The sequence below is a fragment of the Dinoponera quadriceps genome, unplaced genomic scaffold (genome assembly GCF_001313825.1).
Source record: "Dinoponera quadriceps isolate SergipeBrazil2010 unplaced genomic scaffold, ASM131382v1 scaffold848, whole genome shotgun sequence".
Classification (NCBI taxonomy): Eukaryota; Metazoa; Arthropoda; class Insecta; order Hymenoptera; family Formicidae; genus Dinoponera; species Dinoponera quadriceps.
In genome coordinates, this window is record NW_014555128.1 from 333960 (window position 1) to 360232 (window position 26273).

At 43.8% G+C, this 26273-nt stretch overlaps 4 protein-coding genes across 4 annotated transcripts in view; 1 reads left to right on the plus strand and 3 right to left on the minus strand.

Moving 5' to 3' along the window:
- Positions 1 to 58: 58 nt before the first annotated feature.
- Positions 59 to 2631, minus strand: LOC106743033 (F-box only protein 22-like). Its single transcript, XM_014616516.1, has 5 exons — positions 2262 to 2631; positions 1663 to 1859; positions 1057 to 1402; positions 576 to 967; positions 59 to 493 (listed from the first exon to the last, which is right to left on the minus strand). The coding sequence occupies exons 1-5, from the start codon at positions 2447 to 2449 to the stop codon at positions 417 to 419; spliced, it is 1200 nt and encodes a 399-aa protein (XP_014472002.1). The 5' UTR covers positions 2450 to 2631; the 3' UTR covers positions 59 to 416.
- Positions 2632 to 3157: 526 nt separating this feature from the next.
- Positions 3158 to 6951, minus strand: LOC106743036. The gene is made up of 5 exons (XM_014616522.1): positions 6556 to 6951; positions 6100 to 6439; positions 4900 to 5703; positions 3692 to 4827; positions 3158 to 3457 (listed from the first exon to the last, which is right to left on the minus strand). The coding sequence occupies exons 1-5, from the start codon at positions 6594 to 6596 to the stop codon at positions 3316 to 3318; spliced, it is 2463 nt and encodes an 820-aa protein (XP_014472008.1). The 5' UTR covers positions 6597 to 6951; the 3' UTR covers positions 3158 to 3315.
- Positions 6952 to 7263: 312 nt separating this feature from the next.
- On the plus strand, positions 7264 to 17997 carry LOC106743021 (CD109 antigen). The gene is made up of 6 exons (XM_014616479.1): positions 7264 to 7469; positions 7937 to 8107; positions 8214 to 12249; positions 12310 to 12503; positions 12576 to 12856; positions 12985 to 17997. The coding sequence occupies exons 2-6, from the start codon at positions 7941 to 7943 to the stop codon at positions 13185 to 13187; spliced, it is 4881 nt and encodes a 1626-aa protein (XP_014471965.1). The 5' UTR covers positions 7264 to 7469; positions 7937 to 7940; the 3' UTR covers positions 13188 to 17997.
- LOC106743022 (synaptic vesicle membrane protein VAT-1 homolog-like) overlaps positions 15820 to 26273 on the minus strand; it is a 31357-nt gene continuing 20903 nt past the window's right edge. The window contains exons 3-7 of the mRNA XM_014616480.1: positions 25657 to 25872; positions 21267 to 21415; positions 21021 to 21180; positions 20432 to 20858; positions 15820 to 20286 (exon numbers count right to left, since the gene is read on the minus strand). Coding sequence (XP_014471966.1) covers positions 20261 to 20286; positions 20432 to 20858; positions 21021 to 21180; positions 21267 to 21415; positions 25657 to 25872 — 978 coding nt within the window. The 3' untranslated portion in view covers positions 15820 to 20260. The remainder of the gene's footprint in view (positions 20287 to 20431; positions 20859 to 21020; positions 21181 to 21266; positions 21416 to 25656; positions 25873 to 26273) is intronic.

A 26273-nucleotide genomic window follows, 5' to 3' on the forward strand; every position in this document is an offset into this window, starting at 1 on the left:
CTTTCGGGCCGCGCATGTGAGGGAAATAATGAGCGCGAAAGACTGGGAAAAAAGCACGTACGGTATGAATATATAATATATTATATCGTGTATTATCTTATGACATTATATTCTCCCGTTTATCTTCTTACTCCTCCGTAGCATCGCTGCAATATCCATACGCAGAGTGTACATACACAGAAATCATGTACAGTGTACCTGAGATTCCGCGCGCAATCTTCATCATCACATTGGTTATAATGTTTGCTGCATGTGTATTATTATTCCGTGATTAATCACGCCACTATTGGCGTACGTCATAGAAAGAAGAAGCTATGATATATTGGTATATATCGTATATATAACAGTTATGGAACCCAAGTAAATGTCCTGAAAAAAAGAAATATTGCAGGTGGCCACACACGACTCCTAAATCATCAATCATATGAAAGTATCATAAATATAGTAGAATACTGGATGTTACGAATATTGCAACAAGTGCAATCACTTGGGTCTGAAACGAAAGAAAAATCGCATCAGGATATATTCGAGAGACGACATTTTTATAAGAGAAGAAGATATTCGATATTACTTACGAGGTATATTGTATTGTGCTTTCGGCGGTGTCACCTTGCCAAGTTCGCCGTCGCCGAAGCAACCCACTAGTTGTAATTTGGGAAATAATTTTTTGAATATCGACGATTCCACGTCTGATCTGTCATAAATCGATGTGCCGCGCGCGTGACACGCAAACATATACCCGATGCTATGTCTCCTTAATTGTACATTTTCCTTCCATATTCTCAAGTGTTTCTCAACGTTTTCTATTGTGTCACATTTATCGTCTAGAATCGTGGACCATGTCTTTATGTGGCCGGTAATTAAGATACCGAAACAATGCAAAGATTCAAGAAGTACATGAGTCCTGTCATACGTGCAACAACCTCTCACAAAACCACCCCACAACGAAGATATTTTATTTGAATATCTGAGTAAAAAATAAACACATATGATTGAGAGTATGAATGTTATTCTACAATATATTATGTATTATTATTTCAATGAAATCAGAATCACCTGTTCAATTTTCTCACAAAAGGACATAAATAATCATGTACCACATGTTGAACACTGTTGCATAATAATATTAAACATGTAGACCTTTCTGCATCTGGTAGTGGCAATGCTTCTAGAGCCCCCACAAATTCTTCCTCCCATTTTCTAAACGTAATATCTGACTCGTTCTGTCCGTCTGGAAACCATTCCAATTGAAACGTCCTCATGTCTGCATTCGGAATCTTCGGTAAAAATGCACACACTATGTCTTCGGTGATGCCTTCTATTTCTGAATTCTCTATAATAATTCCTGCATTGCTCATCATTACGAACTGTGAATCCTTGTAAGCTTCTTGAAAAGTATCTCCTTGAAAAGAAATAAAAGATTGATTTTAATGATCTCATTATACAATTATCCAAATAGAAATAAATGAAGAAGGTGAACATTGTAAGATATTTAAATACATAGAAACGAAAAATATTTAAGAAACAATAATTTTTCATATATCTCTTATCATCTTTTCATATATATCTTTAAAGACAAAGTTATAATTGTTATCTATCTTCATAATACAAAATTTGTATATGTATATATATATATATATAATTTTTGAAAAATTTACATACCTATAAATGACCTTTTCATACGAAGATAGTTTCTTTTACTAGATATAAAATAGAGTGAAATATATGGTTTGATCCTTAGTTCCAAGACTTTTTCTAAAATATTTGTTAGATCCTTTCCAATTTTATTAGAATGTTCTATAAAAGTAACAGGTTCGTATCTTGTTTGCATTTCTTTATTAGCTGCTTCTGACCAGGACCTGTTAAGAATAATTCTATACCAAACTTCATATTATATTCAGTTTATAAATTCATGTGCTTTTTATTTTTAATGTATCAGTTAATGACGTTACATTATAAATATCAATAATCAATACATAAGTACTCTAATGATCACAATGATATAAAATGCCCCAATTTACAATTTATTTATAAATAATGCTTTCAAAAATATATATTAATAATTTTGCGCGACACAACACAGATATATTCTTAAAGTAACAATCTATCGAAACAAATCAGATTTCCGAACAAAAGCCGATTGTTCAACTCTGTTGTGTTCGTTGAACATATGATCATTAGAACCGTTTTAGTCGTGAATGAACGAGCAATTTAAAATCAAATCGGGTGTAAATCATCTGCGGATTATTAATGCGTTATACCTAGAAACCGGCAAAATATTTGTCAAATCCCTATAGCTTAAGAACTGAAAGATAAGTCTCAAAACATCATAGGTTAGGTGGATTTTCTTAGATTGCGCGATAATCGCGCAGGTTTGCTTCTTAACTTCATCCTCGGTCTCGACATGAGATGCACGCCGACGAAGTTTTTTCTTCGCTCTGGTATCCATTCACAATAGTATGAAAATTCAGAACTGTTGTTTAACAAACGTTACAAACCGTAACGTTACCGTGACACACACACACACACATGTAAATTCAACGCTACAACGCATCGGTTCTTTTCTCCTTCTCCTCCCTTCGCTTTATCCCCTCCTCTTTTCTAATTTTCTGTTTTTATCACACATATATAGTTATTGAACTAAATCGGTTTATTTCGTTATTTTCGATTCAGGGAAAATTGTATTATGAAATTATCAGGGAAGATTATTTTCGATCAAAACGATTTCGTTTTTCATCAATTTTGTTTTACACGGGCACTTGGTTATCTTTTATCGCAACTTCATCGTGTATGTTCCTAATGTGTCCTAATGAATGTCCCTGAAGTTGAACTCTTCCGTGTCAAAAATACATCAATCTAGATATTCATGCTTCATGACTGTTGCTTAAAAATTATAGAGAACTATCCTTTTATATTAATTAACTCGGTTAACATCGTGTAACTTATCACATTTATCTTTCCTTATATTTAATTCTTTCGCGCACGTCGTTTTGAAATACGCGACACGTTCATGAATCTTATAATATTTAATAAATGTGATATATTTGTTAAGGATATTTATCTTTTCTTTTATTTTAACAAGTTTTGTCCAGATTTAGCCTATGAGTAAAATACGACATTCACTATTCTTAGTATATAATTTAATACATATTGCAGTACAAATAGTTTTTATTATAATATAAAGTCAAGTATATAATTTACATTTTCTTTTTAAGACTACAACAATGAAAGCATAGTATAACATAATAAGGGTTACTCACATTACCAATTGTTTTTAGAAAAAATAGGCTTGCAGCTAGTGCAATGTTTTCTGGATTAGATTATGTTTGGCATCGTTATAATGCCTGGTTGAATGTACGATATTGACATCGAGACGCAGGCAAGTATTATCGGCGAACCTTTCGCATCCTGTTGTAGACGATTTAACTCGACGGGTTGGAGAAACGAGTTCTCCTTCCTGCAATATAATCGGGATATTATTATCAATGTCAACATTAAAGTACAATCAGCAACAGGCCAACATTTTTTTCTATAAACTTCAGAACGCGTCCAATGAGAGAATTCCTTAATAATTCGTAGGAAAATAGATTTGCGAAAATAGAGATGCGTTGCGAAACTCATCGAAGAAAGAAAGATGTTGCAACCTGCCGTCCTGTGACTGATCGTACGCTCGACTCATAAACAAAATTACCTTATCACTACCACGCTGTACAACGGTTGACCGGGACTCGTTTTTCTATAGTGATGAGAGCACGAATACACGTTGTACGATATCTTGTATTTGCTCTTCTTCCTTCTGACAGTCTTCTCCGGCGCGGATTTTATTATAGCGAGCTTACTGTAAACCTCGGCGAGTGACGTTGCGTATCTGGGCCCGACCAACGGATTGATGAACTGCTCCACAACCTGCACCTCCTCCCCCCCGTTCATGCTCTTACAATCTTCGTCGTCGATCGTGATGGTTTTCTCCTCGTACCATTTCTTCTTCAGCTCCGCCCACGAATCGGCTCCTGAGCGTGTCGTGAAAGATGGCCGGTTAACGATTTCGTAACCACCGCTCCTCCTCGCGCCGTCGGGGTGGCGATTTGCGACGGAATGCGCATTTCCCTGCGTCGCCGGCGCGTTCTCCGGACGTCGCTGACAGAACCTCTGCTGCCAGTAGAAATTTTGATAGAACGGCTGCCGACACTGGTTCTCCACGAAAGGATACCTAATTCGTAACGGTGCCATGAACGGCAGCGCGAAGTTGTTCATCTGTATGGTGAGGCTTCTAGTCTGCTGAACGTTCCCGTGATCCTCGAAGGCGACGAGCGTATTTTGAAACACGTTCTGCTGCATCAGCGTCAACCGATTCTGCAGCGAGTACGCGCCTTGGCCGTAGCCGAACGGGAATCTGTTGTACGCGAAGGGAAAATGGACATTCGGCCCATGCAGATGGTCGAAGTAAAACGGCCGGCATGGCGCACCGTACATAGAGCGCGCGAATTGATTCTGATAAGCGATTCTGGTAAGCCTGCCGTTGCCGACAGAAGTTCCAGGGCTCTTGATCAAAGAAGCGTTGGAGTGAGACGCGTTCTGCTTCGAGCTGGCGTCAATACCCTTGCAATTTTGTCGCGCTCGCCTATCGTTCTCCTGCATATGCGATATCTTCGTCGGACTGTACTGATAGGCGGTCTTCTGCGGTCTCACGTTATACGGTATGTACCGTTTGGAAATCTTCGCCGTGATGTTCGACTTGGAGGCGATATTCGGCAGCAAATTCAACATCTCCATTCTCGTCATGGTGCGCGGCAATTCCTGAATCTCGTCGTCTGACAGCTCAATCACCTAATCGTGGGGAAAGAAAGATCGTTTTATGAATGATTAGCATTGTGTGATCATAATGTGGAAATGTTCTACCTCGTCTTTGGACTTCTTCGTATCCTGCGATTCATCAGTCGTCACGACCAACTTCCGTTTCCCATAGTTCCTGAGACTTCCACTTGCACAACTGGAGCCGATTATAGAAACATCGGCATGCGACATTTTATCGTTCCTCTTGGGCAACAGTTTGACGTTGCGTTGAATGCGAGCACCCAGCCCTTTCGATGCAGTGACTGTTTCCCTCTTCAGATTACAAGTCGTGTCACTCAGGATTTTAATACTGCCCAGCAGAGTTTCGTCGGAAATAATCTTCAGTTTTGAATTTCGACTCCTCTCCTCGCCATTTGTATCATTTTTTTGTTTTTTACTCTCTATTGATTGCGAATCAGCTGAATTATTTACACTACTGTAATCTTCTATATTGCAAAGAATGTGTTCTATCACATCAAGTACTACCGCTTCCATAGGATTTTCTGCAATAGCATCTCGGCAGTCTTTTATATTAGAATCAACTAAAGAAGTATCTAATGTTGGTGATGTATCTTTCGCTAAGGTTTCTTTAAACTTCTCTGAAACTTGCTGATTCTGAGTTTGACTGTCGCACATTCTTAGTCCATTCTCAGGATCAACAATAACTTTCCTCTTAACAGATGTAGAGTCGTCTAATCTACTGTACCTATCTGATTCTTCATAAACGTAACGCTGTATACGGTAGCCAGAACGTGTTAACTGACTATAAACTCTATATTCGTCTAAAGTGCATACTATATCATCAATCAAAATCTCATATGCTTGTTGTACTGAGCACGGTACACCATTCCAAATGAGTTCAAGGCAATTCTGCAAGAAAGGAATGCATTTGAATATTTTATAAGTAATATTTTACAAGTAATATTTAAAGCTCCTAAAATTTTTTTTTTGTTTGTGATAATTATACAATTGTTTCAGATTTCACTTTTTTTTTTATTTAACTTATTTTTCAAAGTAACTTTATTTTTTCTGCAAAATTTGACTTCTTTTTTCTTTAAACATGAAATTGGAAAAAGTGCAGAAAATGCATTTGATATGACAACATTGAAAATTAAAAATTAAAAATGTCAACAAATTATTTATAATAAGAAATATATGTAAGATGAAATAAGGTAATATATCTAAGATATTATGTATCATTAAAACTGAATTTAAATAGTATGGTATCAAATCTAAATCAAGGATTAAACACTTTCCAATACATACGGTTTCTAGAAGAAATAATGCTTCCTCTGGTATCAAATACAAGGAACCATTTTTATCCGTGCCAAAACTAGACCAATCCTGGCCAGATTTCTTGATAACAAGAGCCTTCTTCTGAGCTGGAATCCATTCAGCACTGGCTAATTCTGAGATACGCTCAACCCTTTCAGTATTTAATAGGTCCCTACGAGTTTTAAGTCCCTTTTCAATCTGAACATTTTCGAGCCATGAGTTATTAGGCTCAAAATGTTTCTCTCCACCCTTTGGAAGAACCTGAAGCGATTTTTCCCATTCCTCCAACACACTGGTTCTGATGCCTTTACTACGCAGCAATTCTTCTGCCCTATTGAATAGTGTAACAATTTTCGTTTGGACAATGACACTCTTGATTATTAAACGTTAAGTATCAAATAGCAAGCTGTTACACAAAGATAACAAATTACCAGGTTGTTAACCTACCTTAATACGTTAGAAGGTAATTTCTTGCATATTTCATCCATGTCGATAAGTACAATTCGAATCTACAGAGAACAATACTGTAAGATGAATAAGTCATGATTCAAAATACAAACTTTATGATTTCTGGGCATCGTTCAAAATCACACATGTACACAGTGGTCAAATAGCATGAGGCCATGCCGGTGAATTACAACATTACGCGAAATGAATCGATCTCCTATTGGGTTACCCTGTATACAGTGTGTTCCTAAGCCGAACAGAATCTGTCCAAAATCTTTCCAGTATGATGGATATAGAATCTTGCATCAGTACGCAATGAATGTGAAATATCTCGGTATCTCTAGCGTAAAAATGTAACAAAGCATTTGACCGTTTTTTTAAAGATCCGTTTCAACTGCATAACTGCGTGGATTCTGAGTAGGATCCATTTCACGTTGCAAATGCTTCGAAGCGCTATATAGACCAATCATATTCTTTCTTTAAGCACTTCGAAGCGTTTGCACCTTCAAGTGGATCGTATCCTCTAACTTATTTGGTCTTATTTGAATAGGGAAATTTAACGGCTAACATCGCACCAGCCTAGGTATTTTCTCTCCACTTTTTCCGTTGGCGATCCTTCCGACAACTTTGCGCGTCACCTGCGAACGAAAGATAGCGCCACGCTGGGCGGGGCTGATTCTTCGCGTAACGTTCCAATCTGATCGGATGGCGTGTCGCGTATCACCAACGGCAAAACACAAGTTTGTAACGGGCCACTCCTTATCACTCACGGATTATCACACAATGCTCGTGATCAACGTTGTTTTTTAGTATTACCCTTCGTATGCACGCGTTCACGCGGTGATGCTTATCGTGTGCAGCTATTTGTGATTCGTAGTTTTCGATCGGCTCGATCAGTAAATCGTCATCTTAAGGTGGGTCCCGATGACACATGCGATTCGAAGAATGCGCGTTTGGGCGTTGACCGACGCGCTGTTTAACCCTGTGACTTGTTACTGACTTTGTTTTCAACGCGTGAATCCCGATGCGTTAAATCCCGTGATTATCGCCGACGTGCCAACGCTATCCTACGAGCGTACAGCGTCATTTATTTACCCGGAGAATTAACTGCATTTGACAAGTTTTACATGTATTGTCAGTAAACGGCGTACGTGAGAAATCAATTAGACGAGTAGGCGTGTCAAAAATCACACCTATTTGCCGTACCTTCGTAGATGTGCAGTTCCTAGTATGACTTTTGTATTATTAACTTCCGCCGAATCTCATTCTTGTGCATTACTCTGATTTGTTACACAATATCATGTATTTGGACTATTATCTTTTGAAGCAATATTCTTTGGTGTTTTCATGAAATCTAAATAACGAGTTATATATATTGTAGAAAAATGCTGATCTGGATTCTTTTGTCATTCCTGGCTTTTGGAGATGGCCAGTTTACTCAAGAACCCATAGACTCTACCTCTAGAGTCCCATGGAATCGATACGATGATCAAAATGTGGGCTTCGGATTTAGAAACCCCATTCAAAGTGAAAATGTCATAATTAAGGAATCGTGCGTATCAGTATTGTTAAGCTTAACGCTAAAAAAGAATATTAATTTTACAAATGAAATTACCAAAGAAGGCTCCGTGTAATAAGTAATTATACCTTACTTGCAGCACATACTTTATAATCGCATCTCGCATGGTCAGACCTGATCAAGTGTACCGAGTTGCTGTACATATCCTTCACAGTCCGCTACCTATAGTAGTGCGCTCATCTATTCAGCGCAATGGCGTGGAAGTTGCAGCAGATCATCAGAAGATAAAAGCAGGCATACCGGAAACCCTGATGATGCGTATGCCACCTACTTCTGTAGGCGGTGATTACAGACTGCGTGTAGAAGGGTTGTACAATAGCCTAAAGGGTGGCCAAGCCTTCTTGAATGAAACCAAGTTGATATTCTCCCAACGTTCCATGACCATCTTCATACAGTTGGACAAGCCGGTGTATATGCAGAGTGACACAGTGCGATTTAGGACAATCCCGATAGACACGGAGCTGAAGGCCTACAATAATCCCGTGGACGTGTTCATGCTGGACCCGAACAGACGAATCATGAGAAGGTGGCTCAGCAGACAAACCAATCTGGGCACTGTGTCGTTGTCGTATCAGCTCTCCGATCAACCGGTATTCGGCGAGTGGATCGTGCAGGTGATCGCGCAGAATCAAGTAGAGGAGAAGAGGTTCCTCGTAGAGGAGTATTACCAAACGCGTTTCGAGGTGAACGTAACGATGCCGGCGTTTTTCTTCAACAACGATCCCTTCATCTACGGCGTCGTCCAGGCGAATTACACGTCCGGCGCGCCGGTGAAGGGTAACTTGACTCTGAAAGCCAGTTTCAGACCGCTACTGAGAACGCGCGATCCGAATATAGCGATCGAACCGATCGATAGGTACTTCAGCTTCAACGAATATTATCCGTCCTGGTTCAGAACGTTGAACCTGTACGAGGAGAGAGTGCCGGTGCTGAGATTCTTCAACGGCACGTACCACTTCCAGTATCCCATGCAGGAACTGTTGAACTTCGTGCCGTCCACCGAAGGCATGGAGGTCACTGTGGTCGCGACGGTGGGCGAGAGATTCTTGGACGAGGTGATCGTCGGCTATTCCACAGCGAGGATCTTCAACTCCACGACGAAAGTGCGCTTCCTCGGCGGCAGTCCGCAAGTTTTCAAACCGGCGATGCCTTTCACGCTACACCTGGTCGCGTCCTTCCACGACGACTCGCCGTTGCGTCCCACGCAGCTCAAGAACGCCGTGATGGAGATACATTCAACGGTGAACATGCGCAGCGGTGGGACACGCAATATCAATAACCAGAAACTGGAACCGTCCTCGGAGCACGAGGGGGTCTGGTCCGTGAATATGGATCTGCGGAAACTGCTCCAACTACAAAAAGACCCTTATCGCGCTAATCAAATACTGAGCGACATCACTTCCATAAGGGTGTTCGCGCAAATCCTCGACGGCGAGGGCTACAGGGCGAGCGCCGAGCTGTGGATGTACGCTCACGAGTCGCCGAATTTGAAGCACATCAAGATCTCGACGTCCACCGAAAACCCCAAGGTCGGCGAGTACATGGTATTCCACGTGCAGACGAATTTTCACATCGACACCTTCAACTACATCATCATGTCGAAGGGTATAATACTGCTGACTGGAGAGGACAATATGCAGCACACTATCACGACCTTCGCGATTCCCCTGAGCCCGGAGATGGCTCCGGTCGCGACCGCCTTGGTGTACTACGTGGGCCGCTACGGCGAGGTGGTGGCGGACTCGCTGACGTTCCCGGTGAACGGTATCTCGCGCAACAACTTCACCGTGTTCATCAACAACAAGAAGGCGAGGACGGGGGAACGCGTGGAGGTGGCGATCTACGGCGAGCCCGGTGCGTACGTCGCGCTGTCGGGCATCGACCGTTCCTTCTACACCATGCAGGCCGGCAACGAGCTGGCGTATGCAAACGTCATCACAAAGATGGCACATTTCGACGAGGAGACCAACGGCACCCATTTGCACACTTGGCAGTATCACGACGGTGATCCGGACGAGATCGTGTATTTCCCGTCGTCCACCTTCGGCATCGACGTCAATCGCACGTTTGAATTCATCGGCCTGGTAGTCTTCACGGACGCTGCGATACATCGTAAGCCCGACTTCTGCAATCGGACTCAAGGATACGGCGAGTGTTTGTCCGGTCAATGTTACCGGCTGGAGAAGAGATGCGACGGCACTCTCGACTGCGAAGACGGCTCGGACGAGGCGCGGTGCGTCGAGCGGAACGCCACCGACCTGGCATTATTCCGCAAGTGGCGGTTCAACCGGATCCAACGGCACTACGAGAACGTCTGGCTCTGGAAGGACATCAACATCGGTCCGCACGGCAGGCAGATCTTCAACATCGACGTGCCGCGCAGGCCGGTTCACTGGATGATCACAGCGTTCAGTATGTCGCCGAGCGTCGGCTTCGGTATGCTGACGAAGGCGCTCGAGTATACCGGCGTGTTGCCGTTCTACATAAACGTGGAGATGCCGATTAAGAGTAGACAGGGCGAGCAGATCGGCATCCGGGTGTCCGTCTTCAACTACATGTGCTACAACATCGAGGCGACGGTGGTTCTAGCGGGCTCCAAGGACTACAAGTTCGTCCACGTCGAGGACGGCGGTATCGTGCAGTCGTATAAGCCGCGCACCTCCTTCGGTGAGCACCAATTCTTCGTGTGGATACCCGCGCAAGACGCTACCATCGTCTACCTACCCATCGTGCCGGTGAGGCTCGGTGACATCCAGGTTCGCGTGCACGCGACCACTCTGATCGGCAAGGACTCGGTGACTCGCACGCTGCACGTGGAGGCCGACGGGGTGCCGCAGTACCGGCACCAGTCGGTCCTGTTGGATCTCAGCACCCGAGCCTTGTCGGTTCACTACATGCACGTCAACATTACGGAAACGCCCATCATACCGTACGACGAGAACCGTTACTACGTGTTCGGCTCCAACAAGGCGACCGTCAGCGTGGTGGGTGACGTGGTGGGGCCGATCTTCCCGACGATGCCGATGAACGCGTCGAGCCTCCTGAATCTGCCCATGGACTGCGCCGAGCAGAACATGTTCGGCTTCGCCGCCAACATGTACAGCACCCTGATGATGCGCCTGATCAACCAGCGCAATCACACGCTGGAGAAGGAGAGCTTCTACCACATGAACATCGGCTATCAACGGCAATTGTCCTTCATGAATCCCGACGGCTCGTTCAGCTTCTTCCGCACCGACTGGAACCAATCGATGCCGAGCGTCTGGCTGACGGCGTTCTGCGCGCGGATCTTCCAAGAGGCCAGTTTCTACGAGTGGGAGAATTATCTGTACATCGATCCCGAGGTGATCATGCAGGCGGTCTCGTGGATACTCAAGCACCAGACGCCGGAGGGCGCGTTCTACGACGTGACCTGGCTACCGGACAGGAAGATGAATAGCTCGCTCAACTACGAGAACGACATAATCGCCCACAGAAACATCAGTCTCACAGCGCACGTACTTATCACGCTCGAGAGTGTCAAGGATCTTAGCGGCACTCTAGGTTCTCAAGTGGCCTTGGCCGCGGCCAACGCCATCAAATGGCTCGAGAGGAACTTGAAATTACTGGAGTTGCACGGCAATCCCTACGACATCGCCATAGTGTCCTACGCGCTTTTGGTGTCGAAGGCCGCCGCCGCCGAGCAAGCCTTCAACATTCTTTCAGATCACAGACGCTCCGTTAGCGGGATGATATATTGGGGCAGAGAAGCGGTGCCAGCTCCACCAACCAAGATGGAGAATCAGAAGCCCTTCCACCTGCCGCGTTTACCCTACAGGTACGACTCGGAGAATATAGAGACTACCGCGTACGCCCTCCTCGTCTACGTCGCCAGGCAGGAGTACAACACGGAGTACATAGTGACCTGGCTGAACTCGCAGAGGCTGACGGACAGCGGATGGGGTTCCACGCAGGACACCGTTTGGGCCATAAAGGCACTGTTGGAATACACCGTCAAGTCGAGGATCAGGGATGTGAGCTCGCTCAAGGTACAGATAGAAGCTACATCTCTGCCGGGACAGATCAAATACTTGTCCTTTAATGGCAAGAATCTGGCGCAGCGTCAAACCCTCGAGGTACGTAACGTCTTCAAGTATCCCGCGAATGCCATGCTCTAATTCTTTCATTTCGCGCAGATACCGGAAGCATGGGGAACCGTGAGGGTAGAGGGGCGGGGCGCAGGTTACTCTATTCTGCAGATGACCGTGCAGTACAACGTGGATATCCAGAAATTCCAGACTATGCCGCCGATCAAAGCCTTCGATCTAGTCACTCGAGCGAATTTCCACGGCAGGAATCAGTCTCACATATCGTACGTCAGTTGTCAAAGGTGAGGCGGATCGTCGATCGTTGTCTTCCTATATTGTCTTTACGTCTGTATAAAAACGCACTTTCCACACAGATGGATCAACGTCAACGAATCCTTGCGTTCCGGTATGGCGGTGTTGGACGTTGGCATACCAACTGGCTACATAATCCAGCAGCAAACCTTGGACCGGTACATCCTCTCGAAGCAGGTGAGGAATCTTCAGAGAGCGCGCTTCCAGGACAAAAAGGTGATCTTCTACTTTGATTATCTGGACACCGAAGAGACGTGCGTGAACTTCACCGTGGAACGCTGGCATCCAGTCGCTAATATGTCGCGATATCTTGCCATTCGCGTTTACGAGTTCTATACGCCAGGTACGTGGAAAACATGCTTCGCACATTGATATACGTTATCTCGTTGCAATAATTACATAATTAAAATGATTAATATAATGATTAATCGCAATTCATACATATCGAGAGATGGATCATTTCCGTTTCAGAACGCTTCAACGAAACTATATTCGATGCACTGCCCACGTATACGTTGAATATCTGTGAGGTTTGTGGTAGCTCACAATGCCCGTACTGTCCAATTTACAACGCAGCCACACTTCTAGCCACGCCGGGAGGTTTCCTGCTCATCGCGTCGCTCGTCGTCACGATAACGAGGTACTTCCGAACGCAGCAATTCAACGACGGTTAGCGGCTCCTGGATAAAGGTAATAGCGTTCGATCCTCGTTCGATACAGTCGTCCGTTTCTATCGTTATCATTTTCCTCCGTTAAATGGAGCATGAATATCGAATGGTACAACAATCAGAGCCTAATACGTGTCCACGAATCTCTCATTTCTGATGATTTGAAAAACCGTGTGTCGGGCACACAGAGTTTTTCTAGATGTATTTTATAGATATTTTTCCGTAATTTTTGAAATTTCAGGATTTTTTTTTACGTATAGGATAATGCTATTATATTGCAGGAGATCTCGATAGTTGGTTTAAAAAGATTCAGATACTTTGTCGCGAAACTGATATAATAGTATCTTTTTAAAGATATAATCATTAAATTGGTAGACAGTATGGTTTTGCAAATGGGCCGTTTTTTTTTATACTGTCATGTTTTATTTGAGAAAAATTGCCAAAATAAGTAAAAATAATTATTTTCATTGGACGGGAAGAATAATATCGAGATTCACAATAAAATATGATTATTTCGTAATAACGTGCCGAATTATCTCTTGCATATCATTCTTTTGGATTACGTTTGTGGGATAAATTTTTTTAATCGTATAAAATTTTAAGTAAGCTTTTAATTGACGTGCAGAGGTCACGTACAGAGGCCAGCTAAATATAGCTGTCATAATGCTGCTAAATTATAAAAATGTCAAGATCTTTCACATATCGGAAAGTCCTTAAATTACCTTTTCACATTTGAACGATACGCTAGGAGATTGTATTGTCAGCAGTGAAATATATAACTGATATATTCACTTACCTGCCTGCCAAAAAGATAAACTGTACAGGCAAAAGGCATGATGTATTTACTTCTAGATGCGAGGAAACGCACAAATGTATTGTATCGTGATCAGTGTTTGCCGGTATCTAGATAAAATTATCTAAATATTCGTCCAGATGAATAAGTAGATCATCTTTATCTAGGTGGAAGAAGTACAAAATATATTCATCTTAGATAAAAAAATGTTATCTCATCTAAAAATTACCTGAAATGGTATGGTCCATTTTCTGAGCTCATTCTTCGATCAAATGAACGACATCTCATCTAAGATGAATTTATCGGATTTCCATCTCAGCTTCATCTAGATAAATCTGAAATCATCTCAGGCAAACACTGATCGTAATCTTATGAGACTGCACGGTATTGAAAGTAATCGTTCTCGAAAATATTGACGCAATTTCGAGCGTTTCGCGCGAAATCCGCGATTTTAATATTGTTATAACGATTATTATTAATTCTTATAAATACTATATTATCCGTCCCGTTTTTTAAATCTTAGAAAGCAGTTAAAGTTATTTACACGGTTAGGGCATTGTACTCTTGGAGGCAAGGCATCTCAAGTACAAATCCAGCGTAATAGTCGTAGCCAGCGACTTTTGCACGCAGAGTCGTTAGCTATGCTATTGACCGTTATTACCAAAATAATCACGGCAAAAGTGTTCGTAGTCGTTAAAATGAAAAGAAAAACAAGAGCCTACCGAGAACACAACCGCTGCTATCGCTCGCCCGTAGTTTTGGATCTTGAATAAGTTGTCATAAATATCTCTTTTCTTTTTCTTCCATAGTTCTCGGTCTAAAGATCGTTTCATGATATTTCGTACTCTATACTCTTTTTTTTTTCTTTTTACGAAATGATCGTTTGCAAATCGTGCCTTCGTAGTACTCGTTAACATTTCTGGCATTAATGCTTCTTTCCGTTCTACATCTTATCTCATTCCTCAAATACAAAAGATCAATCAAAGAGATACACATGCGTATACACATTATCAGTGTGATCGGCATAGTGTGTAAATAGTAGAGCGTAGAAGACGTAAATATATTCCAGTTCGATGCGAGTAATCGAGCGAATGACAATGATACCGTCCTGTTTATATATATTATTCGCGCGAATCAGAAGGACCGTGGGGTCCCCGTAATAATTAGTGCCTCGAGAAATATACATTTACATGTATAAATATGTATCTGTTGAAACCAGAAAAAGAAAAGATACGTCAAAGGTCTATTTTAATAACATAGCTCTTATTATAGATATATATATATATATATATGTATAAGTTGTAGTTACATAGCGTAAACCGTTTACGCCACCGGTGCTTTAAGGGTCCGCCTTGAACGTAACTGTCGCAATTCGCACGCACAGCAACTTCGTACGCTATCCGCTAAAATAATTTATTACACTCGATCTCTCTAAAACGAACGCCGACGACGGACCTTTAAAATCGCATCCGCGTGCGCGTGACGCTTTGAGATACCGTCCATGAGAAAGTCTGCTTGGCGATAAACATGTACTTTATAGTAGTAACAGAAAGAAAACGTCGACAGAAACGAAAGTCGCGAAGCGCACGATCTCGCACGATCTCGCACGATCGAGCGATAGATCCTTCTTTAGAGATTAACGAAGACAGCATTTTAACACACGTTGAATATACATACATATATTTTTAAGTTTTTTAACCTTTATATAAATGAACAATAAAAAGATGATTTCGTATTCCGTCTGGTGTACTTGTTCCTGATTCCCCGAATGAACCGAACGAGAGTGGCGCGTCGTATCGAAGGATGCAGGGGGTGAAGAAGATGTGCAGTCAAGTTTCGTCGGCCTGTTTTCGAAGCAATCTTTAATATAGCAACATAGTCAGTCTTACAATAATAAGCCAAAAATACAATCTATATGTCAAGCCTGGCGGGGAACGGGCGAAAAAGACTTCTTTCCTTCTCTCGTGAGCATCTTCGGCGAAGTTGATCGCGCGGCGAGAACCTCACGGCGGGAAGAGGCGCGTTTTGCTTTCGCCCGGACCCCTCGACGAATTTTACAATTTTACACATAATTATAATGTATCACGGTCGTGAAACTGTAGGTCCTGCTCTCTCTTTTTCTCTCTCCAACGATGCGGATTCGCACAACTAATAAGACGCACGCGCGTTGCTTTCTCTCACTCTTTCTCTTTCATTTTCTCCTTATCTTTTTACCTATCGTGCCAACGGAATGATCATCATGTATAATTAGCCTCGACGAGCCCTTTTTTCGCAAAACTATACTTCGAGTTCGACTACACATCAAGCTGAAGTTCGGAAACGGACTCCCGCCGCGTACCCCTTTTTTGCAGCAGTTGCGAGTGATCTTTCTCTCTCTCTCTCTCTCTCTCTCTCTCTCTCCTTATCATTCTCTGCGTTGATAACGATTCCTAAAATATTATCGAACGTTTCGTCCCAGTTCGCTTGAATGTGCGGATTGTCATTGTTGAAGAGGTTTGATCGTCTCGTAAATTTCATTATAAAAGCGACGTGATCAAGCGACTAACTAACGCGAGCGACGTCACCGGCGCGACGTGATAAATATGTATTTTTATAAAACGCCTAGAAACTTCTACAGTCAGCTACCGAAGCGTCTCCCTTCCGCGACAGATCGTCACACTTTGTTCGCGCGACTCGGATACTCCTAGTCGGGATATTCTTGCAAAGTTGCATAAGCTTCTCATAGTTGTAAGATACGCTTCGCCCATGACATTAAAGGGAAGATAGCATGGAATCTCGTTATCGCTCGTTTGCTTGGGTCCGCTTTAGGCAAACGTTTCCGGTCTGATGTGCGGATAATTGAAAATCAATAATTAAAAGGAGCTCATGCTCGTCCCCAACGTGAAACCTTTTTTGATCGGAGGTTATTTGAACGCGCAAAGTATCCGAAATTTCCTCTCCTTCTCTCTTGTCGAGAGGAAATAACTGAGAATATACATGGATATACCGTGTCTAGCTATACAGAAAATATCGAAACGGATGACGTTCGCTAAATCGAACATGAGGTTGATCTGCATTGAAAAGGGCGCAAAACATTTCACGAAAGCGCAATTTCGTATTCGGGCTTTTGTGCTTAAGACTCGGTCGTTCGATCAATATCATCAATTATTCTCATGCGACACGCGTTCTGCGCCGCAAAATCGATTTTCCAAACAAACGCGTTGCTTTCTATCTCTCTCTTTCTCCCTCTCTCTCTCTCTATATATATCTTTCGTGTGCATTTGAAGCCCTCGCCCGATCCTACAGCGTGTAGTAACATTCACAACATTCCGGATTATAATCATCGTTTCTGACGTTCGTGCTACGGACCTAGATGAAAAATCAGGGCAGGAGGAAACGATCGATACAAATATATAGATATATTATAATATAATAGAGTTATTTGATGAAACATTTAAAGCCGTACAATAAAATATACAGTATGATGTGTGTGTCATCGTTATTCGTGTGTGGGCGTGTGTCTCGTGTGTATTCGTGTGTTATCGGTTACCTCGTGTGTATACTTCGGGATTAAGTGTATCTTACGTGTTTAAAAGATGTCTCAAAATATGCAGCCACATTTACCATGTTTTTCGCATTATTTTTTTTTATATCGTGTATACTTTTTTTGTATTTTTTTTTCCTCGGATCGATACGTTTTCTTGATGAGTAAGATAGCAAGTATGTACTTTTTGGATCGAGAGATTCGATACGGCAGTAATTCTTCTTGGCGCTCTTGCGCGACTCTTTTTCTCTCCCTCTTTCCGATGAGATATTCGCGCTGAGATATATCGTCGACACATATCTTCCCCCTCGTCCGCGTCTATTCTTCTTCGCATAGTGATTTGTATAATATAGATATCGGTATACAGAGCTAGTATCAAATCCTAACGAAATCGGCTACACCAAAATTGTTCCAACGTTCCAACGGAGAGATATGCACTTTGTTCTGCACCGGCCAGCTCCTCCGGCGAGCCGCGTTCCGCCGAGGGCACACCCTCGAGATCTTTGCATTTTTTCTTTGTTCTCCTTTCTTTTATCCTTATCTCCTCGAGATCCTCTCGTGAGGATCCCCCGATCTTCCATCGTTTATATTACTATGAAACCTTCTCGCTCAACAGATCACCGTTAGTGTGATAACGCGTCCTTCTTGCTATCATTCACACGGAACGGCCGAGACACAATGCATCACGACCGAATCGTCGAAAATATTACGCGAAGGTTCGAAAGTTTGAGGAAAAACCGCAATGCGGATTCAACGTAACTCGTCGGGCCGTAGTCACGCGTTCGGCTTTAGGTTCGACACAACTGTATTCACGCGAGTGTGTGACATTTAAAAAATGAGGCCTTGCGTATTTTACCTTTAAACTGTCGTTCCTTCTTATGAAAAAAGCGATATACTTTAAGCTTCTACGACGCTAATTCGTTAAATTACTCTTCATGTACATATGTTGATGCAACGTCATTAAATATGTTTATAAAATTTCATTTAAACAATAAAGTTACTCGGAGCCTTTAAAGTACATCATCGATTCGCACGTCTGAATAAAAACGTTGTGAGACATTTTATATCGAGCGCGTATACGCTCCGATCTGCTTCCTTTTCGTTCAAACTGATTCGAAAATTTTACGTAGAAATCAAATACGCCAACATTCGCTAAGATAATTCCCGAAGCACTTTTGTGCCGAGTAATGTCTCTACTAGGCTTGTTACAAGTTTCAAGCCGTAATTAATCAGTCTAATTAGATTTTCACTTAATTATCTCGTGCTATATATCAGTTAATTCTTAATTAGATCTCTCCGAATCCGATCGTTATCTGAAATTTTCAGCACGGGATAAAAGTCTACCGATGGACTCGTTCTTGAACAAGTACATCATCACGTTGGATTCCATCGAAAACTTAGCTAGAAACATTTTCAAAGCATCTCGTTGCTATATCGTTGCTAAAGATCAATGCGCGTGATTTGGAAAACCACCGACTGCAATCGGCTCTCTCAGGCAGTTACGTTTAGATGCTCCTTCAAAATTGTCGCGTAGAAAATCTCCGAAGCCTATAATTAATTTTACGTGAAAACTACCAAGTATGAAAGTATGAAAAAAGCGTCCAAATCCCAGCGAAATGCCGCGTTATACGTAATACTAAATGTTACTCTCGACTTTCATGTGGCTATCGTTAGAATTTAAAAGGATATTCCATCCGACAAACGTGTCAGGATGAATAATATAAAGTGTGGCGTAAAAACATCTCTGGTACATAAAATTTACATACGAAAGTAATAAGCAGCTCCGCGCATTCATAGCTTTCCCATGGAAACTCGACTTCAGCGGAATTACGTTATTTTATCCCATTAAATTACAAATAGAGGTAATATTATATTAGTGTAAGAGAATGTTAGTATATATCGTAGTAGCAGCGATAATATTTGATACAAATAGACAGAGCCAAGTAGATAGCTGTTGGACAACGCCACAATTATTAAACAGCTCACGTTCCCCGTTAGTCGTCCCATAAGCTCGACAAGTACGATAAGTACGGAAATGCTGTTGCATCCATTTCCCAAGACGATACAATGGTAGCAGTAGTGATAAGAGGAAAGGAACCAAGCTGCTTAACGATTATCTGCGATATCCAACAGCTGTTCACACAACTCCTCGCAAAATTAACCATTTGGTCGGTGTGAAAAAATAAACATAACGTTCTTATATTCTGTAAACTACTGTGGACCGCGTCAAGATTGTTACTTCTATTTGGTTGCTTCTCTCGTTCTTACACGATACGCTTGTCGTTTCTCCGCTCGTGGTTCGCGTCAGAACCCTTCTGTCTCGGCGCAAATGTGAGGAGAATAGACACATGCAGATGACAAACGGTGAAGAGAGCGTCCGTTACAGGGACGTAAGAGGAAAGAAAAAGGGTGTACCTTACAGCGCAAGCGATCTATTACTTCGCTAAGTTGAAACCTCGTACCAATATTCCGTCCGCGTATGGCAGGCCAACCGTTCGAAGATTATCCTCCCCCCCTGCCGCGTTATAATTGTCGTACGATATGGAACATAAGTTCTCTCGTTATGGATCATCTGCATGTCAATTTTGCGCGATACCACTGATGATGATTACTCGGATCGAATTCAATTCTTTTTTTCTTTTTCTTTTTTTGTTCTCGGGCAACAACGATGGATCGTCTCTCAGTAATAGTACTTTCCTGGGAATTCTTGATGTTTCTGGGCATCAGTTTCTCTGTCTTATTGGATTAGTTACTACTGCTAATTCAGCTAGATTCCTTTTCTTTCGAATCTGAAACAAAAGATACGAGCGAATCTACTTAGACGAGGGTGTCCCCCTCTCTCCCTCTCTTTAATTTTCGAGCGACGCAAAATAACGCGAATAAGCACGATTGCGCTTTTAAACTTGACACGCGATGTTCTATCATTTTCCTTACCGCTATCAGATTTGTCTTCGGAGGTGCCATTTGTCAATTCCGGTTCCTTCTTCTTCTCCCCCTCCTCCGATTCTACGCTAGACGCTTTCTTCTCTTCCTGATTCGCGGCCTTCTTGTCCTTCGCCTTGCCTTTAGCCGGTGTAGCTGGTTTGGGCTTTGGCTCCAGACTCGGATCCAGAACGATCTTACCGATATTCTTACGATCGTGCATTTTTTGCATGGCTTCGGGCACATCCTCCAGCGCCCACGTCGAGTCTACCATCGGCTTAATCTTGCCCTCGCTCCACAATGTGTACACTTGATTCACTGCTCGTCGTACAAACGCGTGGCTGCCGTGCTGGTACATCAAGTGGCGCAGATTCAATCCAGACAATGTCTTGTTCTCGTCAAACAGCTTTATAGGCGACACTTTGTCGACTTGCCACCACTGGAAGTATCAAATAACACAGCGTTGCATTAGTATCATCGAGGAAAGATCTGACGAAAGGATTTTCAGAGAAATCAACGACCCGAGAAGAAGATATCGAAACGTACAAAACGTCGATAAACTCGAAAAATTGATCGGTTGAAAACTGAAATTACAACGTACTGATCGCGCTGCGGAGAAGAAGCTCTTGGTTTCCCCGGTGACGACGTTGCTGGATCCATAAAGGATGTACTTGCCCATCGGTTTCAAGAGGGCGTAGCCCTTGTTACATTCCTCGCCACACAGACAATCTAAGACTATGTCCACGCCTTCGGGGGAAATTCTGAAAGATCACAGGAGACTCGCATGTTACAAATTCGTCAAGTTCTCCAGATTTTCCAGCGATCACGCGCGACATCGCTTACGTACTTTCGGACTTCGTTGCTGTAGTCCGTGCCGCGCTCCAAAAGATAATCGATGGTTCCGGCGGCTTTCAGTGCTTCATGCTTGGATTTGCTGCAGACACCGAAGATGGTCACGTCCTTCACGGTTTTCGCGAGCTGGACCACCGCCTGACCCTAGATTAGGCAAAAGGAGAAATAATGTTTTCGATTCTCAGCGCTCCGCTAAAAACAGAGGTATGATATATGCGAGCTGTACGCTAAAAAGTGTGTACCGCCACTTCTCGTCCGTCCTTTCACGATGCGAGCCTACTTTTTGCCGAGAAAATCTAGCTACACTCCCGCCGAACACTCGTCGCGTCGTGCGGACTACGGCGCGCCCGTAATGCTACGCCCCGGAGCAAGGATGAGACGGGATTAAGAGAGGAGAAAAAGAACGAGCCGCATGCTGTAGTCGCCCGAGATTTTCAACAGAAGCGGCATACATTATTTCCGAGAATCGCCTTCGTTGCTTTCCATTTCTCTCCGCCTCCTGGTCGAGAGAATTCGATACCCAGCGCGACCGGCGATGTTCCTCCGGGCTCGAGGAAGAACATAAATGAGAAAAAAATGACGAGTAGTGAGAAAGAGTGAGCGAGAGAGAGGGGGGGGGGGCAGAGAGATGGGTAGAAGGAGGAGAGAAACAAAGAGAAAACAGACGACCCAGAATTCTTAAGTAGCCGCAACAAATTGTACGTATCACGAAAGACGCGTGTGAAAATGACGCAGGTGAGAAAAAACGCTGAGTATATTTCAACTTTTCAGTAATTACCGTCGCCGCAGCAGCAGCGCCTTCGAAAAACCCCGATCGTTTTCGTCATTATCACGCGCTCATATATATTCATGAAACTAAAGATGATTACACGATATAAAGAGAGAGAGAGAGAGAGAGAGAGACGGAAAGAGAAAATAAAAAAATTACGTGTGAGATCCTCTTAAGGTACGATTTACAGCGCGATTAATGCAACGTGTTGCAGCCTCGTCGATGACGTTGAGTTGACCGGAGCGACCGGAGTGGAGAGACTTCTTTCTTCGCGAACACAATGACTTAATTAATATTAACCGATCCACGCGCAAGACTCGATGAATAATGTCGCCGGTGCGTTCATCCCTCGTCCGTTACGCTCGGGGAATAAGAAGCGCGTATGGAGAGCGTAGAGGTGATAATTCATACTCCGCGACAACAATGGGCCGCGGCTCTCCGCGAAGGGAGGAAAAACCGCGTTCGCGCGAAAACCGGACACTTTTGCGGCCGATTCTTCGCGCATTAGCCGCGCGAGAAGAACGCCGAGGAAGCCGGTCACGTAGAGCAGAAAAGCGCCTGGGAGAGGAGAGCACTCGACGTGAAAAATAGCGCTTTCTGATCACGTCGGACTTTCCCTCTTTCTCTCCCCTTGAATCTCTCAGACGGATCGCGTCGTATCTCTTTTTTTCTCCGTTCTGTCTCTCCGCTCTTCTTTATGAACAGCGAAGCGCGTTACTCATCGCGCGCGCACGGAGCTCTTATATTCCTGGTGGAGATGGATACATTGAGCGCCTCCGTGCGAGTATAAAGTCAGCAAAAGTGTTCACTCGTTCGACGAGAATGCTCGATTGTCATTTACTATTATTTATATGACAGTTCGACCGGGCAGTAACGTTACGCTAATATGATCGATTTTTCTGGTGTAATTCAGCTTTAAACTTTCCCGTTCAACTGATTCTTTGTCTTTTGTGTGGCTGGAATTTGCATTCCAAACTCTCTTTTATCGATAAAAATGTCTTAAATGTGGCTTCTCAGCCAATCAGATTCTTAAGCCACTTTTAGAGGCACTTTTATCGATAAAAGTGAGTTCAAAAAAAGGACGTAGGACTACAGAAAGATGGAGAAGGGAGGAGAGGAAGAGAAGAAATGAAGAAACGTTTAAACTGAAAGCAGCCATTAATCCCGGTATAATAACGTTCCAAAATTGTAGCCGCCCTAAGCGACATATGAAGCCCGGTGTTTTTGGCCACGTTTCCTGCGCTTCTTTTATCTCGTCTTTCTCTATTTTAAGTACAGACACAGTGTGCAATAAAGTGCGGTGCCGAGAAGAGCAGAGCAGGGCTCATAGCAACGCGGTTAAAGCCGAGGCCGCGAGGGTATATTTTTACATGCAAAATCTCCGAAGGTGATAATCGCTACGAGGAAGATGTAACAAACGGGAGAAAATGGCGAGACACCTAACGGCGATACCGTTCCGTTCGATAACGCGCTCTCATCCCGGCGATCCACCATAATATAACTTATTGCAATCGTGCAAGAAAGATCTCTCCCTAAGTGCACCTCGTACTTAGACCTTAAGTGGCTTCCTTCGGGCGCGCAACTACTACGTTCAATTATCTCGGCACTTTGCGAGAAAACGTCTTCGACCACTCGACATAAAGTTCTCGGAAGTCGCCTTTAATTAAGCGCTTCCATAAAACATCGTAACCGCAGCAGGGCGTCTACCGGCTGTCGCTGTTCGCACACGTGGCGCACGGTGCCGACGCGGTGTGAAAGAAGCTTAAGGCCACCACGTGGTGGTAACGTGCCGGTGATAGTGGCGGCGGCGGCGGCGGTGGTGGTGGCGATAGTGGTGGTGGTGGTGGTGGCGGGGGCGGTATGGTCTCAGACGGGCGCGGCCCATGACGGTGGTCGATGAGAGAGCGAAAGGTTGCCTGGCAACCCTCATACCCCGCACACGATCCGCGCCAGCATCCCCCGTAGATTTCGCCTTTCGTCTCAACCGTCCGGGCGGGGGAGGAGGTGGCTGGCGCGAGGGTGGTTCGCCAGTAGTTGGCTTCGGGTGTAACCTGTTGAGCCGTATTGATCCCGACGGTTCTACCTCCTTCTTCTTCTTCTCCTTCTTCGCCTCGTCGTCCGCCGACGAGTCGAGAGAGAAACCACCCCCATGACCAAGGAATCCGGAAATATCTCCTTGGCGCTTCTCGAGACCATGTCCTCCGCACCTCCCGCCTCTCGCCGTTGATCCGCGCGCCGTCGCTTTTATGATATCTATGGGGTTCAAATGTTGAAATTTCATATTCATCGTTCAGCATTTGAACCACATTGATACCTAATGTCTCGGCCTCGCTGGAGGGATTTAAAGCCCGGTCTCTCCGGCTATGCACACACGCCTGGCAAATTTGACGACTTCGGTAACGCGCGGCACGAACACGGGACGCTTTTATTTCGGTGCGCACACAGAGGAGGAAGTAGCGCTCAAATATTTATTTCACGAGATTTTTTATTCAGGGTGGGACCCTCGCGGTGAACTCTACCGTTCCTTTCTCCTCCCTTCTCTTCCTCTTTTTCTCTATTCGACACTGCGTCGTAAAAGACAAATACCCGTTAACCACGCGCTAAGACGTAGGCGTAACGGGTTCAAGGGAAAAATCTAGCAAGTGCCGGTACTTCACTTATGAGCGGTACACATCTCTGTGCGGTTTCCCGTATGGAAGCACAGTGCTAATACCTCGTTACCCGATTCAGATCCGCTGTGATCGTAATACCGCTACTTATTGGACTCAAAACGCCGTGAGGCGCTTTGAAGACGCTCACTGTTTGCGTTTACGAGCGGCACATCTCTTCGAGACATTAACGCGTTTATGCACATGGCGGAGCTGCCCAAACTTATGAGGGTGCTTCTCTTCGCATTACCATCGCTTAAACACCTTCCCGGCGTTGAAAGAACTTCATCGCCCGCGTGCTCGCGATCGTAAGCGATAAACCGCTTGCATTCGAGATCATTATCGTGCCGATCATTGTGCCATGAAAATTAATACAATCACGCGCACAACGAAATTAATTGATATGACGCGAGGATAATAATATCGCGCGTTTAATACAAGCGCGAATTGGAACGACTATTAATATCGCACGCTGCGAACCAACATCACGCATGGCTGAAGATAATAATTACAATATTATGCACACACATACACATACCAAAATGCGCGCGGAACTCTCAGTAATAATGATTATAACTAAGGAAAGTGCGCAATTAAAAGGCTCAATGAATCAAGCGCGTAATGATACTATCTTTAGCGCCGAAATGCACTCATTCGTTTATAACACAAAGACGGTTGTAAAAATAAAAGAAAGGGAAGTAACAGCGCAGCGCGTGTATAATCGAATATAACAATCACGATACGTTCATAAGCGTATCGCAACACGTCGAGTGTGTCGTGATAAAGGATACGAGAGTGAAAGCGAGGGTGCAATTAAAAAGTCCAATTCATCATCTCGGCCGTATCTTTCCGGAGAAAGAGAGAGAGAGAGGAAGAGAGAGCGATACTCTCTGCGCACGCTCGCTCGCTCGTATATTCTCCTCTCTGACGGAAACGCAAATAAGAAAGAAACAATTGCGCTGACTTACCACACCGCCGCCGGAGCTGTGAAGCAGCAGGCTCTTGCCGGGTGTGAGATTGGCCAACTCGAAGAGCAAAATGTAAGCCACGGTGTAGTTCATGGTGATGGCTGCCGCGTCTAGGTAGCTCATCCCAGGTGGTAGCGCGAAAACAGACGTCGCCGGTACAGCCACGAGCTCTGCCCACGCTTTATGATCGGGAAGGGCGACCACCCTATCGCCCACCTGTTAAAAACAAAGCAAAAATGCCATCGTTAGCGAAGAAGACCGGCCATTTGATAACGCGAAGGAAAGAAATTTCAACTCGAGAACACGAATTTTCAACTCATCTCTCAGAGCTTCTTTTTCCTCCCTTTTTTTTTTAATCCTTTACTCTTTTCCTTCCTTCTCTCTTAATTTTTTTCAGGAGATACCACCAGTTATGCGATTACAGGATCATCGGCGAGTAAAGGATCACGTGATTTTATACCTCGCTTCCCCAAAGAAGGTGATCTTCCTTATCAAATTAGACTTTCTCCCCCGCAGCGCATTCGTCTTGGCAATCGGGGCAAGGACGAGAGCTACCGTTCCCTTAGACCCGGAGGGAACGCATTTTTCTCCCTCTTATCTTTTGCCGCTCTCTTTCT

Coding starts and splice junctions, on each gene's coding strand:
- LOC106743033 (XM_014616516.1), bottom strand. CDS start 2,449: ATGGATACCAGAGCGAAGAAAAAACTTCGTCGGCGTGCATCTCATGTC. Junction 1,403..1,662: donor TATGAAAAGGTCATTTATAG/GTATGTAAATTT, acceptor TTTCTTTTCAAG/GAGATACTTTTCAAGAAGCT. Junction 968..1,056: donor TTTGTGAGAAAATTGAACAG/GTGATTCTGATT, acceptor TTTTTTACTCAG/ATATTCAAATAAAATATCTT.
- LOC106743036 (XM_014616522.1), bottom strand. CDS start 6,596: ATGGATGAAATATGCAAGAAATTACCTTCTAACGTATTAAG. Junction 6,440..6,555: donor TTACCTTCTAACGTATTAAG/GTAGGTTAACAA, acceptor ACTATTCAATAG/GGCAGAAGAATTGCTGCGTA. Junction 4,828..4,899: donor CGAAGAAGTCCAAAGACGAG/GTAGAACATTTC, acceptor CCCCACGATTAG/GTGATTGAGCTGTCAGACGA.
- LOC106743021 (XM_014616479.1), top strand. CDS start 7,941: ATGCTGATCTGGATTCTTTTGTCATTCCTGGCTTTTGGAGATGGCCAG. Junction 8,108..8,213: donor AATGTCATAATTAAGGAATC/GTGCGTATCAGT, acceptor CCTTACTTGCAG/CACATACTTTATAATCGCAT. Junction 12,857..12,984: donor TTACGAGTTCTATACGCCAG/GTACGTGGAAAA, acceptor TTTCCGTTTCAG/AACGCTTCAACGAAACTATA.